This window comes from Eubalaena glacialis, chromosome 15, assembly GCF_028564815.1.
Source record: "Eubalaena glacialis isolate mEubGla1 chromosome 15, mEubGla1.1.hap2.+ XY, whole genome shotgun sequence".
Taxonomy (NCBI): domain Eukaryota; kingdom Metazoa; phylum Chordata; class Mammalia; order Artiodactyla; family Balaenidae; genus Eubalaena; species Eubalaena glacialis.
In genome coordinates, this window is record NC_083730.1 from 81,357,423 (window position 1) to 81,384,043 (window position 26,621).

The window sequence follows — 26,621 nt, forward strand, 5'->3', positions numbered from 1 at the left end:
CAGTGGTTAAGAATCTGCCTGCCAATGCAGGGGACACGGGTTCGAACCCTGGTCTCGGAAGATCCCACATGTCGTGGAACAATTAAGCCCGTGCGCCACAACTACTGAGCCTGCGCTCCAGAGCCTGCAATCCACAACTACTGAGCCCTCGTGCCACAACTACTGAAGCACGCGTGCCTAGAGCCCATGCTCTGCAACAAGAGAAGCCACTGCAATAAAAAGCCTGCGCACCGCAATGAAGAGTAGCCCCCGCTCGCTGCAACTAGAGAAAGCCTGCGTGCAGCAACGAAGACCCAACGCAGCCAAAAATAAATAAATTAATTTTTAAAAAAAAGCTACAGTAATCAAGACAGTATGGTACTGGTACAAAAACAGAAATATAGATCAACGGTACAGGATAGAAAACCCAGAGATAAACCCACGCACCTATGGTCGCCTAATTTACAACAAAGGAGGCAAGAACATACAATGGAGAAAAGACAGCCTCTTCAATAAGTGGTGCTGGGAAAACTGGACAGCTACATGTAAAAGAATGAAATTAGAACACTACCTAACACCATACACAAAAATAAACTCCAAATGGTTTAAAGACCTAAATGTAAGGCCAGACACTATAAAACTCTTAGAGGAAAACATAGGAAAAACATTCTTTGACATAAACCACAGCAAGATCTTTTTTAACCTACCTCCTAGAGTAATGGAAATAAAAATAAACAAATAGGACCTAATTAAACTTAAAAGCTTTTGCACTTCAGCTTCTCAGGTGATGCAGTGGTTGAGAATCCGCCTGCTAATGCAAGGGACACGGGTTCAAGCCCTGGTCCAGGAAGATCCCACATACCGTGGAGCAACTGGGCCCACGTGCCACAACTACTGAGCCCGCGTGCCACAACTACTGAAGCCCGCACGCCTAGAGCCTGTGCTCCGCAACAAGAGAAGCCACAACAACGAGAAGCCAGCACACCGCAACGAAGAGTAGCCCCCGCTCACCGCAACTAGAGAAAGCCCGCGTGCAGCAAGGAGGACCCAACACAGCCATAAATAAATAAATAAATAAATAAATAAATAAATAAATAAAATTATTTTAAAAAAGCTTTTGCACAGCAAAGGAAACCATAAACAAGACAAAAAGACAACCCTCAGAATGGGAGAAAATATTTGCAAATGAAACAACGGACAAAGGATTAATCTCCAAAATATACAAACAGCTCATGGACCTCAATATCAAAAAAACAAACAATTCAATTAAAAAATGGGTGGGAGACCTAAATAGACATTTCGCCAAAGAAGACATACAGATGTCCAAGAAGCACGTGAAAAGATGCTCAACATCACTAATTATTAGAGAAATGCAAATCAAAACTACAATGAGGTATCACCTCACACTGGTCAGAATGGCCATTATCAAAAAATCCAGAAACAATAAATGCTGGAAAGGGTGTGGTGAAAAGGGAACCCTCCTGCACTGTTGGTGGGAATGTAAATTGATACAACCACTATGGAGAACAGTATGGAGGTTCCTTAAAAAACTAAAAATAGAACTACCATATGACACAGCAACCCCACTACTGGGCATATACCCTGAGAAAACCATAATTCAAAAAGAGACATGTACCCCAATGTTCATTGCAGCACTATTTACAATAGCCAGGATATGGAACCAACCTAAATGTCTATCAACAGATGAATGGATAAAGAAGATGTGGCACATATATACAATGAAATATTACTCAGCCATAAAAAGAAATGAAACTGAGTTATTTGTAGTGAGGTGGATGGACCTAGAGTCTGTCATACAGAGTGAAGTAAGTCAGAAAGAGAAAAACAAATACTGTATACTAACATATATATATATGGAATTTTTTAAAAAATGGTACTGATGAACCTAGTGGCAGGGCAGGAATAACGATGTAGACATAGAGAATGGACTTGAGGACACAGCGGGGGGAGGGTGAAGCTGGGGCAAAGTGAGAGTAGCACTGACATATATACACTACCGAATGTAAAATAGTTAGCTAGTGGGAAGCAGCAGCATAGCACAGGGAGATCAGCTCAGTGCTTTGCGATGACCTAGAGAGGTGGGATAGGGAGGATGGGAGGGAGGCTCAAGAGGGAGGGGATATGGGGATATACGTATGCATATGGCTGATTCACTTTGTTGAATCAACAACAGAAACTAACACAGTATTGTGAAGCAATTATACTCCAATAAAGATCTATTAAACAAAAAAAGCAAACTATTTCATTGAAGTATACGTAATATACATATGATAAAAGTACACCAATCTGATGAATTTTTACAAAGTGAACACATCTTTCTAACTACCACCCAGGTTAAGATGTAGAACATTACCAACACCCCAAAAGTGTTCCTTGTGCTCCTCCCAGTTATCCCCACCCCCCCACCACCAAAGATAGCCACTAATTTTACTTCTGTCCTTATCATTTGTTTTGCTTGGTTGTAAACTTTAGGTAAATTGAATCATACAGCACGTTCTTTCACTCAGTGATATGTGAGAGAGATCCCTCTGTGCTATTGTGTGGGTTTGTCCAATTTCATTGCTATACAGTATTCTATACACAGTGTTGCAATTATCACATTGTAAGAATATGTCACACTTTATACATCTGTTCTGCTATTGATGATACTTGGGTTGTCTCCAGTTTGGGGCTTGCTATAGACTGAATGTTTGTGTCCCTCTAAAATTCTTATGTTGAAACCTAATCCCCACTGTGATGGTATTAAGGGTTGGGGTTTGGGGGAGGTAATTAGGTCATAAGGGTAGAGCCCTCATGAATGGAATTAGTGTCCTTATAAAACAGACCTGGAGAGATCTCTGTCCCTTCCACCATGTAAGGACACAGTGAGAAGATGGCCATCTATGAACCAGGAAGTGGACCCTCACTGGACACTAACTTGGCTGAAACTTTGATCTTGGACTTCCCAGCCTCCAGAACTGTGAGAAATAAATGTCTGTTGTTTATAAGACACTCAGTCTATGATATTCTGTTATAGCCGCCTGAATGGACTAAGACAGGGCTAATACAAATAATGCCACTATGAATATTCTTAGCCATGTCTTTTGGTGCACACATTTACTTATTGCTATTGAGCATATTCCTAGAGTACATGTGCTGCAACCGGTTTTTGTAAATACTGAATAAGTAACTTTCCAAAGCGGGTGTCCTAATCTGCCCTCCTATCTTAAGTATATGAGTGTTCCAGCAGCTCCCAGCATTGCCAACACTTGGTATTGACAGATTTCTTTCTTTGTAATTTTAGCCATTCTTGTATGTGTATGTGTAAAATTTATATACAGTAAAGTTAAAAAATGTTAGGTGTCCAGCTAAAAGCTTTTACTCATATAAAAATTCTTTGCGGTTTGAATCATATTCCCTTAATTACTAATGATGTTGACTCTTTGACAGCTTTATTGGCCCTTTGGATTCCTCTTTTATGAAAATCATATTTATATGTTTTGCTCATTTAAAAAAAAAAAGGATTGTTTTTCTTTTCCTTATTGATTTACGGGAGTTCTTGAAATACTCTGAATATGAGTCCTCCATTGATATCTTTATTCCAACTATCTTCTCCCACTCTGTGGTTTGCATTTTCATTGTCTTAATGGAGTCTTTTGATGAACAGAAGTTCTTAATTTTAATGAACAACTGATCAATTGTTTTTTCTGGTTAGTTGTGTGTGTGCCCTGTTTCAGAAATATTTGTTAAAGGAAAACTGTTTCTATACTCACAACACTTCTGAACCAAATGTGTTGGATTTTTTTCCCCCAAACCAACCAATTTTCCAATTTTGGGACACAAACTGGGTGTCCTATAATTTAAATCAATTCTGACACCAACTACACGCATTTAGCATCAAACTCCACAGGTTAAGGGCTCAGTCCCACAAGACTATCCCCAGTCAGACACCTGTCACAAGTAATGGTTGCCCCAGGTACCCATAATTCTGTCTGACTTGGCTAAAAAGTCAGGAGTTCCCACAACACCCACTCCCCACATTTGATAATTTGCTGGAACAGCTCACAAAATTCAGGGAAACATTTACTTATAAAGGATATAGATGAACAACCAGATGAAGAAGTACGTAGGGTGAGATCTAGAAGGGTCACAATCACAGAAGCTTCTATCCCAATGGAGTAGGGATGCTCCACTCCCTGAAATACGATGTGTTCATCCACTCAGAAGCTCTCCAGAACCCACAGTTTAGGGATTTTTATGGCGGCTTCATCATATAGGCATGATTGGCTTTAAACTCAGTCTCCAGCCCCTCCCCTCTCCCCAGAGGATGTACAGTGGGTTTGAAAGTTCCAAGCCTCTAATCATGGCTTGATCTTTTTGATGACCAGCCCCCATCCTGAAGCTAACCAGGAGACCACGAAGAGTTGCTTCATTAGAACAAAAGAACCTCCTGGGCATCCCTGGTGGCGCAGTGGTTGAGAATCTGCCTGCCAATGCAGGGGACACGGGTTCGAGCCCTGGTCTGGGAAGATCCCATATGCCGCGGAGCAACTAGGCCCGTGAGCCACAATTATTGAGCCTGCGCGTCTGGAGCCTGTGCTCCGCAACAAGAGAGGCCGCGATAGTGAGAGGCCCGCGCACCGCGATGAAGAGTGGCCCCCACTTGCCGCAACTAGAGAAAGCCCTCGCACAGAAACGAAGACCCAACACAGCCATAAATTTAAAAAAAAAAAAACAAAAAAAAAAACTGTAGTTCCCAGAGGCTCTCATTATAAAAAAAAAAAAAGAACCTCCTATCACTCAGGAAATTCCAAGGGATTTAGGAGCTGTGTGTCAGGAAACAGACACAGAGTCCAATACATATGTCTTATTATGTCACATTTGCCTATCCTAAAGTCATGAAGACATTCTCCTATGTTATCTCTTAGAAATGTTCTTGTTTTACCTTGCACATCTGAGTCTACAACCATCCTAATAATCTCAACCAGGAATGTTCAGGAGTAAACATTACCCACTGCAATATTTTCAGTCCCTTGTGTTCTTCCAGAATCTTGCCATTTGCCATCAAGAGGTAGAGTCTCTTTTCCCTTCTTTTCAACCTGGGCTGGCCCCTCTGACCGCCTCAACCAACAGAAGGCAGCAGAAGTGACAGCATGACTTCCAAGGATAGGTCACAGAAAGTGATATGGTTTCCACCTGGTTCTCTCTGTCTCAGGACATCTGCTTTGGGTCACCATGGCCACCACGTAAGATATCCAGCTGCCCTAAAGCCACCATGCTGGAGAGACCACATTGAGATATAATATACACCCAAGGAGCCCAGCTGTTCCAGCCCCCAGCTGTACAAGTCTTCCCAATCCAGATGCCAGACATGAGCATGAAAACTTCTAGGTGACCCCCACCCTAGCCATAGGAGACACCCTGAGCTAGAACTGCCCAGTCAAGGGACCCATCTTCCAGGCTCTAGCTTAGCACTAGTTTTACTGGGAGAACTAACCTGTGGACCGGAGTAGGCTGGTTTCCACCCCTGCTGTTTATTTCAGGGGTGTGTTTTCAAACCCCAAAGACAAAGGAAGCTTTGATTTTCCTTTTTCAAACCTCATTTCAATCTACTTAGTGTCTATGCAAATGGAAGAGCCCATTCATGAAAGGAGAAAGACTCCTGGAGATCAAACAGATGGGAAAGATGAGATAAGACATCCCCCTTGGATACTCTTGAAGGGTAGTGAAGTCTTGGTGTTCATCCAGAGAGATTAGCTGGGGATCACTTCACGAGCTTTGTTCAGAAAGATAAGACCCAAAGCAGGGCTGGGGGAACCCCTACCCCATCCAAAACTGGAATATGGCTGATTTCACAAAGAGATCTCCTTGCTCCAGAGTCCCTGTCACTCAGCTTCTGTTTCCAGCCCTCTAGCAGCTCACGTTAAAGAAAAAGCTCCTTCCAACTAGTACCCAGGGATTAACCAGGCCTCTGGGATCCAGCCCAAGGGAAACGGTTCTACTTCCTGGAGGTTTAAGTGGAGCAGGCAAATCAGCGTGATTGATTAATTAGCAGAACTGCATTTTTCACTTTTTAAACACACGTCTGACTTGCTAATAATGGCAATAACACCTACCTCTATGCACAATCATATTACTTACTTGTTTATTCCCCACCCCCACCCCACCACACAAGTTACAGGAGATCAGAGAGCTGAGTCATCAGCTTCTCGCCACAGCCCCTGCACCCAGCCCAGTGGGCTCCAAGACTACTTCCTGAATGAATGGGTGAATGAACGAGTGAATGATAAATGATAATAGCAACCCTTCAGGGGCACCTGCTCCAGGCAGGCACTGTCCATTATTTCACGTCCTCCTTCAGCTTCCCTTGAGGGAAGGGTGGTTGTTTTGGTTTTATAGAGGTTAGGAAATTTGCCCAAAATTTCAGACTCACTAAGGGGCGGAATCCAATTTCGAACCCAGCCCCTCTGACTCACACGCCATCCTCTTTAATACTAAGCACAATCTTGGCCACAGAGGGGCCTGGGAAAGACCGCCCACCCTTTTTCTCTTTCTTGGGATAAGAGTGTTTTCACAAGGGCCTTGGAGACCAGAGTCTAAAACTCTAACCTGCTCTGCTGAGCCCAGACCCGGCTCCACAGCCCTGCCCGGAGCCTCTGGCTTAGGCCAGGGTTCCTGTCCCACTTCTGTGGCCTGGGAACTCAGGGGAAAGGGCAATTAAATTAATGGGGTCACGGAAAGAGGAGGAGGGTGAGAAGCTGGTGGCCAAATCCAGAAAGGGCAGATTTCAATTTGCATAATAATTTTGTTAGCAACAATAGGCATCCAGGACATCTATTTAAAGGCTGTAATGTTAATTTAATGGGAAAAAAACTAATACAATTCCCCCAGAATTTTTCAATTAAATTAATGTGATGGGTTTTAATGGATAGCTTAAGTATAGAGCGCGAATAGGAGAAATATTGCATAAATTATACATACATTTATATATATGCTACCCATATATATAATCTCTCTGCTCTGAGGTTTTGACATATGAGAGGCCCTATGCTTAAATCTGGTAACCAGTTATAACTCTATTGCAAGTACGGTGACCCTTTTTTCATCCAAAGAAGAGGAGGGCTCCTCCCTGTGGGGTTTCTGCAAACCTCTTCCCTTCAACAACACACCAGGAGACTCGGGTCTTAAAGAAACAGAGGACTCAACGAACGATAGGCCACGATAACACATACATGCACAAAAAGTCAATGATATGAGAACTCTAGCAATGCAAAATCCTCTTCCTCGATCCCTGCTCCCTAAAGACATCTAATGGGACAGTAAATAAAATGGACTAGGTTTCAAGAACCACTTTACTTTCTCAAGCATGAGTTCATTCACACGTCTCATTCAGTGAGTGTTTGTTGAATAGCCACTAAATGCTGGACACTATTGTAGGCGCTTCCAGGAATGTTATAGTGAACAATCAGACATGACCCCTGACTCACAAAAAAATCCAGGATGTGTTCGGGTAAGCTCTTCATGCTTCCATTTTGTCACTTGTAAAATAAAGAGGATGACTGCAGAAGCCACGGGTCGGTGTCCAAGACGGTCCCCAATAACCTCACCACCTGGTTTTCACACCTTTGTGTGGGACTCTCCCGCAATGAATAGTGGAACCAGTAGGATATTGCAGAAATGGAGTGAGACTGCTAAGCCAAGGTCATAAAGACATCGCAGGCTTCTCTTTCTTCTCTCTCTCTCTCCCTCTCTCAGCTCATTTGCTCTGAGGGAAGCCAGACACCATGTTGTGAGGATGCTCAAGCAGCCCTAGGGGGACATCAATGTGGAGAGGAACTGAGGCCTCCTGCCATTGGCCAGCATCATCTTGCCAACAGCCATGTGAGTGAGTCACTTGGAGTAGATCCTCCAGCCCCAGCCAAGCCTTCAGATGAGACTGCAGCCCCAGCTCTCACCCACTCCCTCTTGAGAGAGCAGGAGTCAGAACCACCTCGCTAACCATCTTCAGATTTCTGACCCACAGAAACTGTATGTGATGATAAATGTTTATTGTTGCTTTAAGCTTCTAAGTGTCAGAATAATCTGTAATGCACCAATAAATAGCTGACACAATATTCTCCCTTTTCAGCTGGCCTTGGGTGAAATCATGATGGAGGCAAAGTCGGTCCTCTTTTCAGGGTCTGCACCTGCTTCCCATTCACCTTTGTGCATCGTGTGCCCTTTCCTAAGGCCACACTCTCTGCTCCTTTGCTTAAGCTCTAAGCTGATGCACAGCCTCAAACCTTGACTGACCATTCTCAGAGGTATTGTCATTTTAATTAAAGTCTTTCAAAAATCAAAAAGGATTTCAGACCCTAAGAAACGAAGGTCTCCAGGTGCAATCTCAGGAAACCAAGGAGCTGTTAGGTGATGGGAGCTCTTAGGGATCCTCACATCACTTCTCCCAGGGTCCCATGCTTTTTACTCAATTTCGGCAGCCAAAACAGAAAGGGCACACAAGTGCCTAACACTGACTCATTTCCAGTTTTTAGCATCAATCTTTGTTTCCGTGGGCAACTTGTCTCCCTCACAGGCTATGATGCTTCATGAATTGCTGATACAAAAGATAAATAGCTAAGTGAGGTTTCCATTGATTCAACTCCAAAATGGACCAGCAGTGAGCATCATTGAAGTTCTGGCCACACCAGTCCACAGAGGTGGCTGTGAACTTGCAGGGAGCCCCAGATTGAGTCTTGGCTCGTGCATGAACACGAGTGAGTCCACGCATCTCTCTGAGCCCATTTTCTCTTTCGTGAAGGGGGGATATTAATAGCTGTCTCACACGGGTAGGAGGGAGCCTGGCACGTAGGAGGAGCTGAACGCACACTGCTCTTGTACAGCGCCCCGTGGAGAGCGTGGCAGAGGCAGCGGGAAAGAGCCTTTCCGCTCAGCATCCAGCAAACTATTTCACTGAACCTCACAAGAGCTGAAACCTAAGTGAGACGGTGGGTCTGCTGTGCTTGATGGTGAGCACTCTCTGACTGGCAAGCTGGACTGCAGAGGGCTGCCCAGCTACCAATAGCTCTGCTGCCCGCCAGTGCAGGTGGTCCCTCTGGGCTGTTTCCCAAGAGGGTTTCCCTCTGAGACTGACTGCTGAGTTGGCCCCTTTCCCGGGAGGCATGAGGGCAAGAGCAAGGGGAGTAGGGAAGCCAGAGTTCCACAGGGCAGAGTGCTATGCTCTCCCTGTAGGGATCGACTCCATCTGAAGTGGAGACAGGCTGAGTCTCCATCGGGCAGCACATTTAGGAAAGTCATGGCAGGGTTGTCTCCAGAGCATCAGACCCAGGATGCCTGGGTCCTTCTCCTGGTTTGTACAAGCCAGGGTAAGAGAGCTGCCACTCTACAGAGCCGGAAGGATGTGATTTGAGGATTACCCCAGCCATCTCCACTACCGTATGGATAAAGTCTGTCTACAGGAAGAGAGAGAGGGGCACACAGCTCCGACTTCTTAACCGTTTCCTTCTCTTTTTGAGCAGGCAGCTGGGTCCTTGTCCTCTGCAGCACGGTTCATTACTGTCCGTGATGATCAACAGTAGAATCAGGATGAAATTCACTAGGCAAATGAGCACTAACACCTTGTCTTGTAAATGAAAGTGACCAGGTTGTGTTACAGAAATCAGACAGGTAGCCAGACAATGAAAGGATCAGTGAGTTTTTTGCCCTTGATAGGAGTTGCTCTTTGCAGTGGAGGCTGTGACAGAGTGATGATCATGATAGCACCTGTCAACTCACCTCTCCATCCATGCATCCATACATCAACTTGTTCACCTATCCATTCATCCATTCATGCACCCACCCATGCATCAATGCATCAGTCAATTGATCCATCCAGCCAGCCATCCACCCATCTATTCATCTATCCACCACCTATTCATGTGTCTATCCATCCATTTATCCATGTGTCCATCCACCTATGCATCCATCCATCCATCCTCACATCCATCCATCCATCCATCCATCCACACAACCATACAATCATTCACTAATTCATTCAGCAAAATTTTATGGAGTACCTAGGACATCCGTGGACCTATGAGAGATTCCCAATTCAATGCGCATTTACTGAGAGCCTACTCTGTGCCTGCTGTACTACATACTGATTTGCAAAGGGGAATAAACCAGGGCCCTTCAAGGAGTTTACAGTCTGGTTATGGGTGGGGGATAGAAAAGTAAACATCCATTAGAGTGAAAAGAGTCTAGAGAAACACAGAGGAGACCACAGAGCCCATGGTTCAAATTGGCCCGCAGCAGTGGGAATGGGGCTGCCCAGAGCCTTTTAGTCTCCACCCAATCACCACTGTGTATTTGCTGAATAGTCAGCAAAGGGGCAGCAGAGATAACCCACCACTGTGCTTCACCTGACTAGCACCTTTGAGGAGAATGAGTATGCTCCCATTCTCAGACATCGTGGTTCAGGTGGAGCTGACCCCACTCACCTGCTCCAGGTCTGGCCAAGCAGAGAACCAAATACTCTTGGCTATAGGAATAGGTTCTGGGGTGTGGGCAGCAAGCCCTCCTCGGGACCTTGGTGGGAGCCTGGGGAAAGGGAAGACTCTCCTTTCAGCGCTGGTGAGTCTGGAGCTGCCAGAACCCATGCTTCCCACCACGGAGCAAGTGTGTCTGAAAATGATGTCAACATAAGGGAAGAAGGACCGAGAGGAGGAGAGAGGGAGGACGAGGACGGGCATTGTTTGGCCTCCTGGATCCAGCTGTGTCTCCTCTGATACATGAGCCAATAAATTCTTCTTATGGCTTCAACAGTCTACGGTGGTTTCTATCACATACAACCTAGAGTCCCAGAGAACACACTTGGGAACATTCAGAAATAAGACCCGTGTCCATAGGAGTAGGAACTGCTCCATCAGGTAGCTTTGCTTGCATGTTGGGAGATAAAGCAGTGAAATGGTAGGTGGGTGGATGGGTGGGTGGATGAGCTGATGAATTGATGAATGCTGTCTTGATCACCAGTCAGTCGCAGCCTCATATATAAAGAGCAGCTCCTATCGAGGACAGACAGGGTTCATTGACTCTCTTCTCCAGGAGAGCGGTGACCTAGATTTTCGTTTTAGCCCTGCCCCTAATCTGCTGTGTGATCTTGAGCTAGTGACTCTCCCTCTCTGGGTCTCAGATGCCTCAACTGCAAAGTGAAGGAACTATATGAGATCCACGTTTCTTGAAACATAATCAGAAGAACAGTAGTCTTTTGAAATGAAATGGAAAAACTATTTACATATGTGTATGCTTAGGAACTGTGATGAGTTAAATTGTGTCCCCCCCCCCACCCCCAGCCAAAGAAACACTGAAGTCTTAACTCGCAGACTTTCAGAGTGTTCCCTTATTTGGAAATAGAGTAATTGTAATTAGCTAAAATAAAATCACAGTGGAATAGGGGAGGCCCCTAGTCCAGTATGACTGGTGTCCTTAAAAGATGACAGCCATGTGAAGACAGACACACAGAAGGAAGGCCTTATGGTGATGAAGGCAGAGATCACAGGGATGTAGCTGCAGGCCAAGGAATACCAAAGATTGCCAGAGACTGCCGGAAGCTACGAAGAAGCAAGGAAGGGTTTGTCCCTAGAGACTTCATGGCTCTGCTGCCATCCTGATTTCAAACTCCTAGCCTCCAGAACTGTAAGGCAACAAACTTCTGTTGTTTTAAGCCCCCCAGTTCATGGTGCTTTGTTATGGCCGCCCTAGGGCCCTGCTAAAGGAGTCAGGACATCTGCTAATTCTGTACGGCGCACCCCCTCAGAGACCACCAGTCATAATCTTGCATTAAAAGCTCTAAGAAGGGGCTTCCCTGGTGGCACGGTGGTTGGGAATCCGCCTGCCAGTGCAGGGGACACAGGTTCCAGCCCTGGTCCGGGAAGATCCCACATGCTGCTGAGCAACTAAGCCCGTGCACCACAACTACTGAGCCTGCGCTCTAGAGCCCGCGAGCCACAACTGAGCCCATGCGCCACAACTACTGAAGCCTGCGTGCCTGGAGCCCGTGCTCCACAACAGGAGAAGCCACCGCAATGAGAAGCCCGCTCACCGCAACGAAGAGTAGCCCCCGCTCGCCGCAACTAGAGAAAGCCGGCGCGCAGCAACGAAGACCCAACGCAGCCAAAAATAAATAAATAAATAAATAAAAATTTTAAAAGAAAAAAAAAAGCTCTAAGAAGTCCTCCAGAAAAGAGTCACTTAAACGCATCTAATCCAGCATTTCCACGACCTCTTCGATTACTGCTAAGATTTGATGATCTCTAAGATCTGTTCCAACTGTGACTTTGAGGGATTGCTCTTAAGTTAATCATCTCAAAAGGAGAAGACGTGGGTAGGAAGGGGTCAGACAGGGAATGTGGATAGGTCGAGTCAAACTTTCATCCCTTTTATATTTTAATTTTTTAAAGAATCCATGTATGTGGTTTAAAAATATTCAAACAGTAAAAAAAAAAAAGCTGTACAATGAAAATAAATCTCTCTTCCACACCTCTCCCCCAGGCCTTCACAAGACACGGCTCCCCACTCTCTTATTTATTCATCCGGAGATAATTCTATGCATATATAAGCACATATATAGATATGCTCCTTGTTTTGCACAAATGGTAGTCTACTATATTGATTGTTTTCCACAGTGCTTTTTTTTTAACTTAACATATCCTACAGATTTCTGCATCAGCAGATACAGAGCAGGGTTTCTCAGTTGTGGCACCACTGGTACTGTGGGCTGCGTAACTCTTCACTGTGGGGCTTGTGCCATGCATTGTAGGACGTGTAGCAGCAGCCCTGGCCTCCACCCCTTACATGCCAGTAGTGCTGCCCCTCCCCCTTCAGTTGTGACAACCAAAAATGTCTCCAGACTTGGACAAATGTCCTCCGGGGGGTAAAGCTAACCAGAGTGAGAACTACTGATATAAATCTACCTCATTCTTCCAATTGCCATCCAGTCTTCTGCTGCATAATTTACTCACCCAGTCCCTTTCTGGAGGCCACTTAGGTTGTTTCTGGTCTTTGGTTAGTATAAACAACGTTATAATGAATATTCTTGCACATGTGTCTTTGGCCCAAAAACACAAGTTTAACTGTTGGCTAAATCTGTAAGACGTTGTCTTGTTCACCACTCAGTAAATATTGGTTAAGTAAACATATGAATAGAAGGAGAAGAATGGGAACTGGGAGCTTCCAATTCCCATCTTTTCCACTAAGTGGGGTAAATGCTGCCTATGGTTGGAGGAAATGAGGCCAAGGCAGAGAGAGAAACAGCACCAAGAGATGGAGTTCTCATCTAAGCCCCTTGATCCAGTCACGCCTGAAGCCAGATCCTCCTGGATTTGCCCATTCTGTGAGTTAATGTATTTTCTTTATGGCTTAAGCCTGTTTGAGTTGGGGTTTTGTCCCCTATAACTAAAAGACTCCTGGGTGTCAACAGAAGCAACAGGAGTACCTCCAAGAAAACTGTCCTGACCCAACCCTCTTCTCTGGGCTCCTACAGACCCTGTGCTGTGTGCACTCAGTCAAGTACTTCCTCTGTGAGAATCACTGTCCCCTCACGGGTCTCCTCACCCCTCTGTCCACAGCCCTTGCCCAGACTGGATGCTCAGAAGGCTCTGTTGGATGAATGAGTGTGAGTACCATATGACTTGCAGCCTCAACGCCTCCGCTAAGTGAGGGCTCAATAAATCCATGCAAGGAGCCTTCTGGCAGCAGAAGAATCCTCTTAACTCGATTCTGGAAGCTCTGCCAATGGAGCAAAACAATACCCGCTCCAGGGCACGAGGCTGTGCAGGGAGGAAGGGGTACCTAGGGGTGAGGGGCTGCCTTCCAGGAATCTTCGCTGTCCTGAGCCACTCACTGGACGTCACTGGGCAAATGGCGCAATGGCCCCTGAGGTCTCTGACTGCGCTTAAACTTTCCACTCACTTCCAGAACAGGTTTGGCTTCACTCGGAACCATCCTGCTTCGGCAAATCATGCCCCACCTGCTGCAAACAAAGTACACCATTTATGTCATCAATGTTTATAAAGTGCTCTGAGTGCCTTGGACAAGAGTCTCCACACAAGCACAAAGCTTTACAGGCCAGCAGAAAGGACTAGAATCTCCTTCAACAGCTTCCACTCTGTAAAGTGGCCCAAACCCATGCCAGTTCATGCAAGAGGATCCCGAAAGATCGAAAGACCAAGGAGGGAGGAAAGCAACAAGCATGCGTGCTAAGTGCTAGGTGCATTCACACACATTCCATATTGTTAAATGAGCACCTACTGTGTGCCAGGCACTGGTCTAAGCGTTGGTCTAGGTGTTCAGCAGTGAACAAAAGCATTCATTCTAGTGGGGGTGGGGCAGGCAAAGAAAGAAAGGAGTCATTTCAACTACAAATAAATGTTATAAAGAAAAGAGAGGGCTTCCCTGGTGGCGCAGTAGTTGAGAATCTGCCTGCCAATGCAGGGGACACGGGTTCGAGCCCTGATCTGGGAAGATCCCACATGCCGCGGAGCAACTAAGCCCGTGAGCCACAAATACTGAGCCTGCGCGTCTGGAGCCTGTGCCCCGCAACAAGAGAGGCCGCGACAGTGAAAGGCCCGCGCACCGCGATGAAGAGTGGCCCCCGCTTGCCGCAACTGGAGAAAGCCCTCGCACATAAACGAAGACCCCAAACGAAGACCCCAGTCAAAAATAAATAAATAAATAAATAAATTTAAAAAAAAAAAAAAAAAAAAAGAAAAGAGAACAGGGACTTTCCTGGAGGTCCAGTGGTTAAGACGCCTTGCTTCCACTGCAGGGGTCATGGGTTCAATCCCTGGTCAGGGAACTAAGATTGCACAAGCTGTGTGGCATGGCCAAAAAAAAAAGAGAGAGAACAGTGAGGATGGGATAAAGAAGGTCTCTGGAGAGGTGCTCCTTGAGGCTGGGAAATCACTTCCGTCACCTGCTCGATCCCCACAAGCACTGGACATCACTGTCCCCATTTTATGAAAGAGGAGGCTGCAGGTAAGACAGCTCAGTGACCTGCCACAGTCACACAGACAGTCAGAGCACACTGTATTAAGGGTACCTGGGATTCGTTTTCAGCAGGTTTGATAAGACACTCAGACACAGAAATGACTGTAATGAAGTAAGAAGTGTATTGTACTCATAGATCCCTAGAAACAGGAGGCAGGGTCCAACATGCAGGGTCACATGGGGAAGCACCAGGGTCAGTCAGGAGGCAGAAGCAGTAAGGGAAAAATACAGGCAAGAACTTTTATTGTGGTTTCTCCTGGAAGGAACGGGTGAGGCAGGGTAAACAGGCTCAAGAGGAGCTAGTTTGAATAATCTTAGCGAGATCTTGGGCATGGGGGCTGTGCCCAAGTTGTGTGTCCTGCGGTGATTAGGGCAGGTAGACAGTGGCTCAGAGGGTGAGAGCCCCATAAAGAAGAGGGTTGGAGATGTGAGCTTTGGATTGGTTGGTCTGCATTTGAAAGGCGTGCTTCCTGGCTAGTTGTTCACTATCTCTAGGAACTGGCTAAGCCCAGGAGGAGCAGTCCCTCCCTGGGTAGCAAGGTTCCAAGATGTTCAAAGCATCAGAATATAGAAAATAAGACACAGTTAATACACAGACTCAGCCTGGGGCTCAAGCTGCCCCCTTGGCTGCCCACAGGCACTGCAGGGACCAAGACCCTACTAAAAGGGACTCTCCACCTGTGGGAAGGATGCAACAGGTTGGGTTCAGCTACATGTGGAAAGAGCAGTGTTGCTCTCGTGTCACTTAGACACTATCTTGGCATGGGCTCATTAATCCTCATAATCCTGTAGGCAGAAGGGTAAAACGAGATAGAGAGAGGCCCTTAAATTGTGAAGCTGATGAAAAGGAAAATGAGTTTGTGCTGGGATGCCCAAGAACTGTTTTATTTTCTTATAAATTCTGCCCCATTTCAATTCAGAGCTTTTTGTCAAGAGCAAAGGACAGAGGAGGTGGTGTCCTTGATTAAAACAACACAAATACTGTTTTCAAAAATGTAGCTGGCTGGTGCCCATGTTGTTTTAATTTGCTGGGACCAGATTGTCCAGCCCTCGTGGATTTGATCCCAGGCAGGCTCGTTTGACTTATTCAGAGAAAAACTCTATTTTCAGTCACAAACTGTACCCCTCACCCTGGCCAAGTATGTTGCAATCCTTGCTAACTGTTCTTGTCCAGGAATCCCAAGCCCACCTTCTGGATCCCATCTCCAGATGCTACTCGCATGTCCTCCACATGCCACTGACCCCAGAGCTGGTCTAGGTTTACCCTCAGAGTAAAAACAGGAAAAGGTACAAGCATATGGTAGGTACTCCATAATTGTTTGCTGAGTGAATGAGTAAGCAGTTGGATGGATGGATGGATGAACAGATGGATGGATGGATGGATGGATGGATGAGTGGTGGATGGATGGATTCATGGATGGATGGATACATGGATGGGTAGATAGATGGATGGATGAATGAGTGGATGGGTGGGTGGATGCATGCATGCATTTTCTTTAGCCATTCATTCATTGATGGCTTTGGGCTTTAGGCTTGGTTCAAGTTCTACCAGGCTGGTAAAAAGAATTTTCTCTCTCTTTTCCAGTGAAATGTTTCTCCCCATATTGACTAGAACAGCTCTCTCTCTTTTTTAAAGGGGCTACCTCCTTCCTCAAGAAAATAAAAATAGAACTACCATATGACCCAGCAATCTCACTGCTGGTTATAAATCCAAAGGAAATGAAATCAGAATCTTGAAGAGATATCTGAACTTCCACGATCACTGAAGCATTATTCACAACAGCCATGATATGGAAACAACCTAAGTGTCCACTGACAGATCAATGTCTAAAGAAAACGTGGCATATTTACACAAAGGAATATTATTAGGCCATAAAAAAGGAGATCCTGCCATTTGCAACAACAAGAAGACATTATGCTAAGTGAAATAAGACAGACACAGAAGCACAAATATTGCATGGTATCACTTATGTGTGGAATCTAAAAACGTCGCTCTTGCAGAAGCACAGAGTAGAACGGTGGCTGCCGGGGCAGGCTGGGGAGTACAAGAAATGGGGAGGTGTTGGTCAAAGGGTACTAACTTACAGTTTGAAGATGAGTAAGTTCTGGGAATCTATTTAATAATACTGCTGGTTAATAGTACTGAATTGCATACTTGAAATTTGCTAAGAATGTAGATCTTAAGTGTTCTCACCACACACACAAAATCGTAACTATGGAAAATAAAAATAGAAGAATCCACCTCTGTCTCTTTCATTTTATTCTTTTCTCTTACTTTATGCCTTCAAACAAGCCTGGCGGCACGGAGAACACAGGGAGCTCATGAGGACAGTCTCTCCTTTAAAAATGACCATGATCTCACTCCTCCTCCCACCCCCATGGAAACTGGAGCACGGCTCAAGGAGACCTGTTGTCACAGGATCCTGCTTATGGGCACAAAAGCCGGGAAATTTCAGAGCCAGTCTGGGCCAGGGGAGGCCAGAGCTCGTGAGCTGGGCTTAAATGATTCTTCCAGACTGCAGAGAAGAGAGTGGCCTGCCCGCAGGCCAGCCTGCCCAGCAGCAAACAGGAAATCCCAGAATTTATAGATGACCCCGTTACAAGGCAAATGTTTTGGAACAAATTGTTCTTCTTTTTAAATCCTTGTTTTCCACAAGTTTTTCTTTCTGGATTCCCCCCTCCTTTCCACCTTCCCGCTGTCCTTGTTAAACCGGGGCCACAGCGCCACCTGCTGCCTGACATGGGCAGCAGGACTCCACTGGGCCCGGCTCTGGGTCCTGTCCCCAGCTCCCCTGCCCTACAATGAATGGGTGGGAGAGTGGCTTTCTGGCTCCTGTCCCGAGAGTTTGTGCTTAAGATCACGTACCAAGCGCAAGAGAACTGTTCCTGTGGTTCCTATGTGACCTGAAGACTTGTAGCAAACTCTCCCCACCGCACGTCCTTTGGGAGAGCCAAGACTGGCGGAAAAAGCAAGTCATGTGGCATCACCGTCCAAGGCCAGGTCTCCACTCCCCGCACACCAGCTGTGCCAGCTTTGGCCAATCACATCAACCCAAGGAGCCTTGATTTCTTCTGGACTCAACTGCAGCTACTTCGCCAGGTGGTGTGGGAAACATAGGTGCACATGCCTGGCCCACAGAAGATGCTTCATTAACATTGGTCTCCTATTTGGAGTGTTGCTCATTGGGAGGGAACAGCCTGGAGAGTCTTAGAGGAAAAGGCTGGACCTCAGAAAATTGGCATGTCTCTCTTCTTACAAGACTGAGAGCTCCACACAAGCACACCACACCAGGGAACACGATGAGCCTCAGCAGAGCCCCCACTTGTGAGCTGAGTGACCCTGGATGGGTTGCTTTTCCCTCTTCAGTCTCAGTTTCCTCCCCTGTATCTGGGACAGTAGTTGTACCCATACCACAAAGCTTGCTCTGAGCATTGAAATGAAGGCACATCCAGAATTTAGCAGAGGGACTTGCAGGTAGTAAAATCCCCCACGACCCTAGCTATAATCGTCATTATGAGACGAACACGGTGCCTGACACATACTAAGCATTCAGTAAGTGAATGAATGAAAACATCAGAGGATAGAAGGCAGAAGACTTTGATTAGTTATAGACCAGGCACCAACGTGCAATGAGACACTAAACGTCACTGTGCCTGATCCTCCTAATCCAGAAACGTTTCTTTATTGAGTATAGGACCCTCTGCCCAGGACCTCAGTTTTTCCACCTGTCAGATGGGCATGACATCAATCCTCCCTTTTTCTCAGAGATACAAAGGGGATCTGTCCAGGGGTGTGTGTGAAACTGCTTTGAAAAGTTTAAAGAGTGCAGGAAGGAAGGAAGGCTTTGTTTTCATTTAGAGTGGTTCCATGTGCCTGGTGGCTTCACCCTCATCCTCCAAGGATTCCTGGGGTTCTCTGGGGTATGTGGGATTTCTCTTGACACAAAGTGGTAGCCATATCCCTAAGCCCTGACTCACTGCGGGGGTGGGGGGGTTCAGATGAGTTTTATACTATTTACAAAGGCTGGGCTAAGTAACTCTTTTGCTACTGACACAAGTTGAATACACTCCAAGAAGTGAGTTCCCTCTCTAGGAAAGCTCCTCCTCTAACCCAGAGAGAGAGAATAATACACAGCACGTCTCCAATATGGCGACTAGTTGGAGTGATTCATGGCAGGTGGATCAGGTGACATCAGGAAGCAAGGCTGGGGACACCTTGGGCACCACGACGGAGAGCCCCAAGCTAGTTTGGAGGGCCCTAGGGAGCCACAGAGGATTCATAGGCAAGGGAGGAACATGTCCAGAAAGAGAATTCAGGCAGCTGCACGAGGGATAAATTACAGCAAGGACTACACAGTTCCTTCCATGCCATGTGGCCTAGAGGTAGGATAATCAACCATCCTGGATCACCCAGGACAGAGGGAGTTCCTGGGACATGGGATCTTCAGTTTTAAAACTAGGAAAGTCCCTGGGACTTCCCTGTGGTCCAGTGATTAAGACTCTGCACTTCCAATGCAGGGGGCACAGGTTTGATCCCTGGTCCGGGAACTAAGATCCCACATGCCATGCAGCACAGCCAAAAAAATAATAAATAAATAAAATTAGTAAGTAAACATTAAAAAAAAAAAACTAGGGAAGTCCCGGGACAAGTTGGTCACCCTAATTCAGTGCAAATAGCACCTCCTGGAGTTGTGCAATACTGATTCCAACTCCTGCCCTATAAGGCGTGCTTTCCCCCACCTCCTCACCTGCTCTCACAGATAACCTGTCTCCTGTCCCTCAGTTCTATTCTGCCGAGCAACGACTAGTTTATTGAATTAATACATAGGGATGGATTGCATGCTTATCCCTTCTAGGTAATCTCGGTGCATTTAAACAAAGGCCTCCTGGAGACAGTGTTTAATCCAGTGGAGTGACTCTAACCATAAACATTTTTAACCCAGGCGAGGTGGGGAAGACTTAGGGGCAGTAAGAGGGGGGTTGCCTGCATCACATCCCCCACATCCTGTCAGCCGCTATCTAGTTTACCTTGCACAGAGCCAGCTCTGTCGCCCTGGCTTTCCATTCACCCTCCTCCCCTGCCAAGCAAGCCTGCAGGAGCCTGGCCTGCTTAAATATTCTGTAAATAATGCTGACTACAGAACTTTATAGATAGACTCACAGAATCATAGCAATAGGATCACAGAATGTCAGAGTAGAAACAGATGCTAGACATCATAGAGTCCAGGGTCAGAAAATACACTGCACTCATGCTGCCACTTCCCCCTGCCAAGCCCATGGCAGACATCGCTAATCAATCATGACACTGTCTAGCTGAGCTTGTTTGTAGCCTTAGAATCCTTCGAGGCATTCCAGGAAGCAACTACCAATTAACTCAGATCTACTAATAATAGCTAAGGTTTATTGAATACACTTACTGTATTCTTTTTCCCACACCCTTTCTCACTAGTACCACTTGAATCACTAATTGTTTGCCAGGCCCTTTATATCAGGGTTTCTCAATCACAGCACCACTGATATTTGGGCTGGATAATTCTTGGTTGTGGGGGGCTGCCCCATGCATCCCTGGCCTCTGTGCACTAGATGCTGGTAGCACTGCCCCCCGCCCCAGTCATGACAACCAAAACTGTCTCCAGGCATTGCCAAACGTCCCGGGGTGGGGGGGATGGGGGACAAAGTCGCTTCTGGTTGATAACTATTTGTTTATAGATTTTCTCTGATCTTCAACTCCTCTGGATTTTTATTTTACAGATGAAGAAACCGAGGCCAAGAAAGGGCCCAAGACTAGTTGGTGACAAAAGCAGGATGCAGGGCCCAAATTCTCCTCCAAGGGCTCTTCCTCCTCCAGCCATTCGGGAAATTCCGTTCAGCTCATTGTCTTTGGCTGCAAATTCCCGGGGGAAGGAATGGAACCTGCAAGGCTGAGAAAAACCAGATGCCTAATCGATGCTCCTGCATTTGACAAGGGGTTGGAGGTGGATGGGGCCTGATGCCGCATGACAAACATCTCAGGCTCTTCTCCTCTGAAAATGGCTCTGGGTGTAGAGGCAGCCCGGGGGAGAGGCTATCTGGGAGCCTGTGATGCTTGAAGTGGCACGGAGGCTGTTCGAGAAGAGGCAGCACTATTACTAATAATACCCTCCTTCCCGTGAACGTTGACAGGGCTCTCCCCACTCCATGGGAAGCACAAGAAATCTGGCTTTGCCCCCAGAGATTTGGGATTGAAATCCTGACAGTTTGGACATACAGCCCGTGGGCAATGTTTCCCTTCTCCGGGGCCTGTGTCTGTGCCAAGAATTCCTAACAAAGGGGGGGCAATTAATTAATTTTAAAAACCCTTAAAAAAAAGTCTCATGCAACTGACTGGTAAGAAACTGTCCATTTTTCTCCTTGGTAGCGATCAAAATGTCGCGAGTTTCTACACACATATTTCACAGACTTCCATAAATCCTCTCGTTGTGCTTCTTCCCTATAAGTAAGGTCCCCTGGGAGGTCATTGAGTTTCTTCACTACATGTATTCAAGAGAAAATTGGATGTAACACTTACAGAAGGCAGCGGTCGGGGGAGGAGGGGGGGGGTGGTGGAGGGTGTCTGAGGAGAGAGTATAGACTGAAAGTTCAGGGCCAAGGACAGCGACACCCCTTGTCTTGGAAATTCCTGACATTTCCAAACCGTCTTTGGCTTCTAGTGCACAAACAATCTCTTTGTGCTATCTTTTTATCCCTTTTACGTATTTATTTCCGACTACAAAAGTAATACTTTTTTTGCACAAAATCTGAAAGGGGAGAGGAAAGTAGAAAGAAATAAAACAGGACTCCCCCCCCCCCAAAAAAAAAACCCACGTCGGATCCCAAGGTTTCTTGCTTTGTTCTGTTTTGTTTTGAAGATTTTCCTGGGCAGTTTGATAGCATCATTTCAGCCACGGGGGTCCCACTTTCAGTGTGTGTGACAGTCACCCAGGGAGCTTGTTAAAACTGCAGAATCCCCAAGCCTGTACTCCCAAGGGTGGGGGGTTGTAGGTCAGGGGTGGGTCCCACAGATCTGCGTTTTAATAAAACCCTTGCTTGACTCTGATGTGGGCGGACATTGGACCACACTTTGAGAAATAATGAGTTTCAGGTTTTTCAGACCCTCGGCAAATCAGAGATGCGAAAATCCAGATTTAAAACAAAAATCGGGGTGGGGGGGGTGAGGATTTGTTTTCTGGAAGGGCTTGGCTTAAATAGGCATTTCCCTTAGTGCCGTTAACATATGATTCCGTTCACACTCGGTGATTCAGCGACGCAGCCAGGACTTCATCTGCGGCACTCTGGGCCAATACGGCAAAACGCCACCTTTTTACAGAGCAGCGGTGACACCCATCTGCTCAAATAAATTAACGTTTCCATCTCAAATAACTCATTTGGCTGGATCATCAAGGTTACACGCCAACTCAGAGAGGGGAGGAGGTGATGCAGGGGATGGGTGGCGGGCAGGAGAGGCATTTTGCAATGTATAAATTGCAACACCGCTGCATTTTTATAGCCAAAGGGTGGAGGGGGGGGTGAACACAGTTATAGTGTAAATCACAGGCACCCGGTTACTGTCTCCTTCCATAATTCCCACTGATGCCTTGGGGTAGGTCATAGCCAGGGCTGCATCAGCTGATGGGTGCAGAGAGCTGGGGCCGATGTTCCTGTGCAAGACACTGTGTGGAATATGCATGAGCATGTGTGTGTGCACATGTGCATGTGTGTGCATGTGTGTGTGTTTTGGGGGGACAGTATCAAGAAGTGGGGATTGTTCTAGACAGTAAGATCAAGAAGTTCAGTGAAGGGCACAGAGTACGTAGTGGAAAGGTATTTCTTTTCTTTTTTTTAATCTTTGTACTTTGAAATAAATTTAGAGTTGAAGAAAAGGTTCAAAAATAGTACAGAGATTTCCCGTATATGCTTCACCCAGCTTTCTCTACTGTTAACATCTTATACAACTATTGCACAATGAGCCAAACCAGGAAACTAACATTGGCACATCACTGTTAATTAACCTACAGGTCCTATTCCCATTTCACTAGTTTTTCCACTCATGTCTTTTTTCTGGTGAGCAGGTACTTTCAAGTCAGAGAGATTTGGGTATGAATCCCAGCTCTGTCACCGTGAAACTGCCCAAGCCCTACCAGCTCTCGGAGCCCTGGTTTCTTCCCCATAAAATGGGAGATGACCATCTCCACCTAATAGCATCCTGGTGATGACTGCACGCAAAACTGTGTGTCCAAAGCTCGGCACGGAAGTAGGCACCGATGTTCGTTTTCTTTTCCCAACCTCTTTCAGTGGAGCACACTCCATCCTCAAGGACAAACCTGGACATTTGCATAAATTCCTGTTGGACCAGCTTGACTTAATCTCAGCTGCTGGATCAAGTGGCTCTGTTTTGGAAAAAAAAAAAAAGAAAAGACAGGAGGCGAGGAAATTAATTAGGAAGCCATTGGAATAACTCGTGTAAGCTAAGTCTGCACAGTGGCAGCAGAGAGGGAAGGAGAGGAAAAGTTTAATAAACATTTCAAATGCAGAATAAAGAGGAGCTGATGACGGTTTGGATGTGGAGAGGGGAGTGGGAGGAGCCAACGATTAACAGATTATACTTCTGAATGACTGCTAATCTCTTTCACTGAGATGAGCAAGAGGGAACCAGCTCAAGGGAGGAGAGAGGCCAGAAGCAATAATAACCCTAACCAGCACTTGTTGAGTGCCTGCTGTATGCCTGCCAGGCACTGCACTTAGCGCTTTCCGAGAACGATGTCACTGAATTCTCTTAATAACCCAAGAAAATTGTGACACAGAGAAATTAAGTCACTTGCCCACATACTTCTTTGGGGAAGTATTAAAACAAAGTACCTGCAGGCAGGACCGGCTACGTAATTTGCCGGGCTCACTGCAAAATATAAATGAGAACACCTTGTTCAAAACGTATTAAGAACTTCAGGACGGTGAGAGCCAAACATTAAACCAAGCACGGAGTCCTTCTGAGAGTGGGGCCCGGTGTGACCGCACAGGTCTCAGGCCCTGCTGCAGGAAATCTATATGAAGGCAGGCAAGAAGAAAGACTTTGAGACAAGAAAAAAGCTAAGAAAAAAAAAAAAAGGAAGAAGAAAGCTAAGGAAGAGCACGGACGGCCACACTCACTGCAAGCCGCAAGAGAAACTCACAAGGAGTAGCCGGCAAGTAGAAGCAGGAAGAGGAAGACGTAGTCAGAGCCACCGGGGTTGAAGGAGCCCCTCTGTTTGCCAACTGGGACACTGCTGTTGGCTTCGGAAGCCCAGCTTCTCGGGAGGCGGGGAGGCAGAAGCCGACTGCATTACACAGTGGGCTGAATGGAAGTGCGGGAGCCGCAGGGCAGCCCTGGCATTCTTATCTCAAGAAGTTCTCCCCTTGCCAAGATCAGAGGGCAAGTTTGTGGCACCACAAAAGTGATTTAAAAAAAAAAATCAAACTGCTGAAAGACTGCTTCTCATCTGGGTCCCCTGGGCGCTAAGAAATGCCTTCCTCCTCCTGCTCTTTCTCCCCCCACTTAGCCTCACAAATGTTTGGCTGACTCCATCCTTAAATTGTGGCCGGGGACTGGAGCTGAAACGCCTTTGAGGATTCTTGCACAGCAACCACTAAAATCTCTTTCTGGGGACTCAAGTGCTGCCAAGGCTTCAGTGTGGCCAGGGGGGCTTAGATCCGGGAACGGGCTACTTTCCTTTGTTTGGACAATTGCAACCAGGAGGGACAAATCATCATGGGCTGTTTATTTATAGATATTGGCCGGGCTGTTGGTCTCATTCCGAATAAAGATACTAAAAGGAAAAGAGGCAGCTCGTAGCTCCTAGACTCAGCCTCACAAAAAGAAACTTGCCTTCCATTTCAAAGCCTCCTGTTTTCAGCGTTATCCTCCTGAATGTCTTCACTCCCCTTTTCCTTCCTAAGCCGTAGAGTCCCCAAACTATTGGAAGCTCCCCCAAATGACTGGCCTTCCACCCAAGGATGTAGATCACCACTGACATTGGCACTGAACCCCTAGACTTCCCATGACTGGTTAATTCCTGAGCCTAATAATAATCGGTGTTTTCAGGAATTTGTATGTTTCTAAAGTCACAGGACTTGTCCGTACCACAGCGAAAGTTTAACTTTTTAAAAAACACTTCATTTTTGGAGCAGTTTTAGGTTCACAGCACAACTGAGTGGACAGTATAGAGAGTTCCCATGTGCCCCGCCCCACCAACACACACAGCCTCCCCACTATCCACACCTCCCGTCCCAGTGGGGTATTTCTTACAGTCGATGAACCTACACTGACTCACCATCACTGCCCAAGTCCATAGGTGACATGAGGGTCCTCCCTTGGTGTCGTACGCTCTGTGGGTTTGGACAAATGTATACTGACATGTATCCACCATTACAGGATCATACGGACTATTTTCATGGCCCTGAAAAGTGCTCTGTGCTCCACCTATTTATCCCTCTCAACCCAACTGCTGGCAACCACTCATCTTTTTACTTTCTCCATAGTTCTGCCTTTTCCAGAATGTCATATAGTTGGAATCGTATAGTATGTAGCCTTTTCAGAGAAAAGTTTAATTTTAACTTTTAAAATGCATGCTTAATGTGGAAAAACCCAACTGCACAGAAGTAGATGCCATTTCTGGTGTGAACTAGTCTGTGCTATGCTATGTTGCAGCCCCAAAATCTCAGTCACTCCTAACGAGTCCATTTCTCAATTACACAAAGTCTGATGCAGGACAATGGGGACTCCCCCAACCTCAGCACATGGAATCAGAGTCACTGCAGCAAAGGGGAGAGTAAAGTAAAAAACTCCCACCTGCTTCTAAATACCTCCACCCAGAAGGGACACACAGACACACTCACTCCAATGGCCAGATTAGTCACTCAGCCCCTATCAAACCACATGGAGACGAGGAAACAGATGTGAACACAGGGCTATGCAGTAAGCGTGACTGTCTCTGCAACAAACTGAAAGTTATCTCCGAGCCTCGATCCTGCTCTGCAGAGGTAACTAGCTCCTGGTAACAGCTGGGTCGGTATTCTTCCAGATCGTCCTCTAATATATGCGTATTTATGTACGTTGTTCATAACCTGCTCTACTACACAGTCACGTGTGATACGTAAAACTTCTTCTTTTACATAAATGGGACTGTACTTTGCCTGCATTCTTGCAATATACTTTGTTTTCACTTGACAGTGTATCTTGGGCATCCACTGCAGTAGAGATGAGTTTAAATGTGATTTAACAATAAAACAGTGACAGTAAACTGTTCTCTCTGGTGCTCTCTGCTCCGGTTGTGAGTTCCCGGGCCACAGGGATAGCATCTCATCACTGGTGCCATTAACTGGGGCTTTCCTGTTTACTAGGCGTGGTGCTAAGTGACTTACCCACTCCCAACAATGCCAGAAGGTCGATGCCATTATCAACTCCCTCCAGTGTTCAGACGATGTACCTGTAGCTCAGAGAGGTAAAGAAATATCCTGTCCAAGTTCACACGGCTGGTGAGTGGCAGGAGGCAACCTATTGGACTCCAGAACTTGGGTTTTCTCCTCCTTCTTGCCTGTGGTGCATCTTCGAAGTCTCAGTGCCTACCCTG

The 26,621-nt window shown here is 46.3% G+C and overlaps 1 protein-coding gene across 5 annotated transcripts in view; it reads right to left on the minus strand.

The window, feature by feature from the left end:
* SPRING1 (SREBF pathway regulator in golgi 1) overlaps positions 1-26,621 on the minus strand; it is a 270,150-nt gene that overhangs the window by 149,562 nt on the left and 93,967 nt on the right. The window contains exon 5 of one of the 5 annotated variants that reach the window (XM_061169844.1): positions 22,885-23,405. The exons of the other annotated variants lie outside the window; for them this stretch is intronic. Coding sequence (XP_061025827.1) covers positions 23,328-23,405 — 78 coding nt within the window. The 3' untranslated portion in view covers positions 22,885-23,327. Of the gene's footprint in view, positions 1-22,884; positions 23,406-26,621 lie in introns of those variants that run through there. 5 annotated transcript variants of the gene reach the window in all.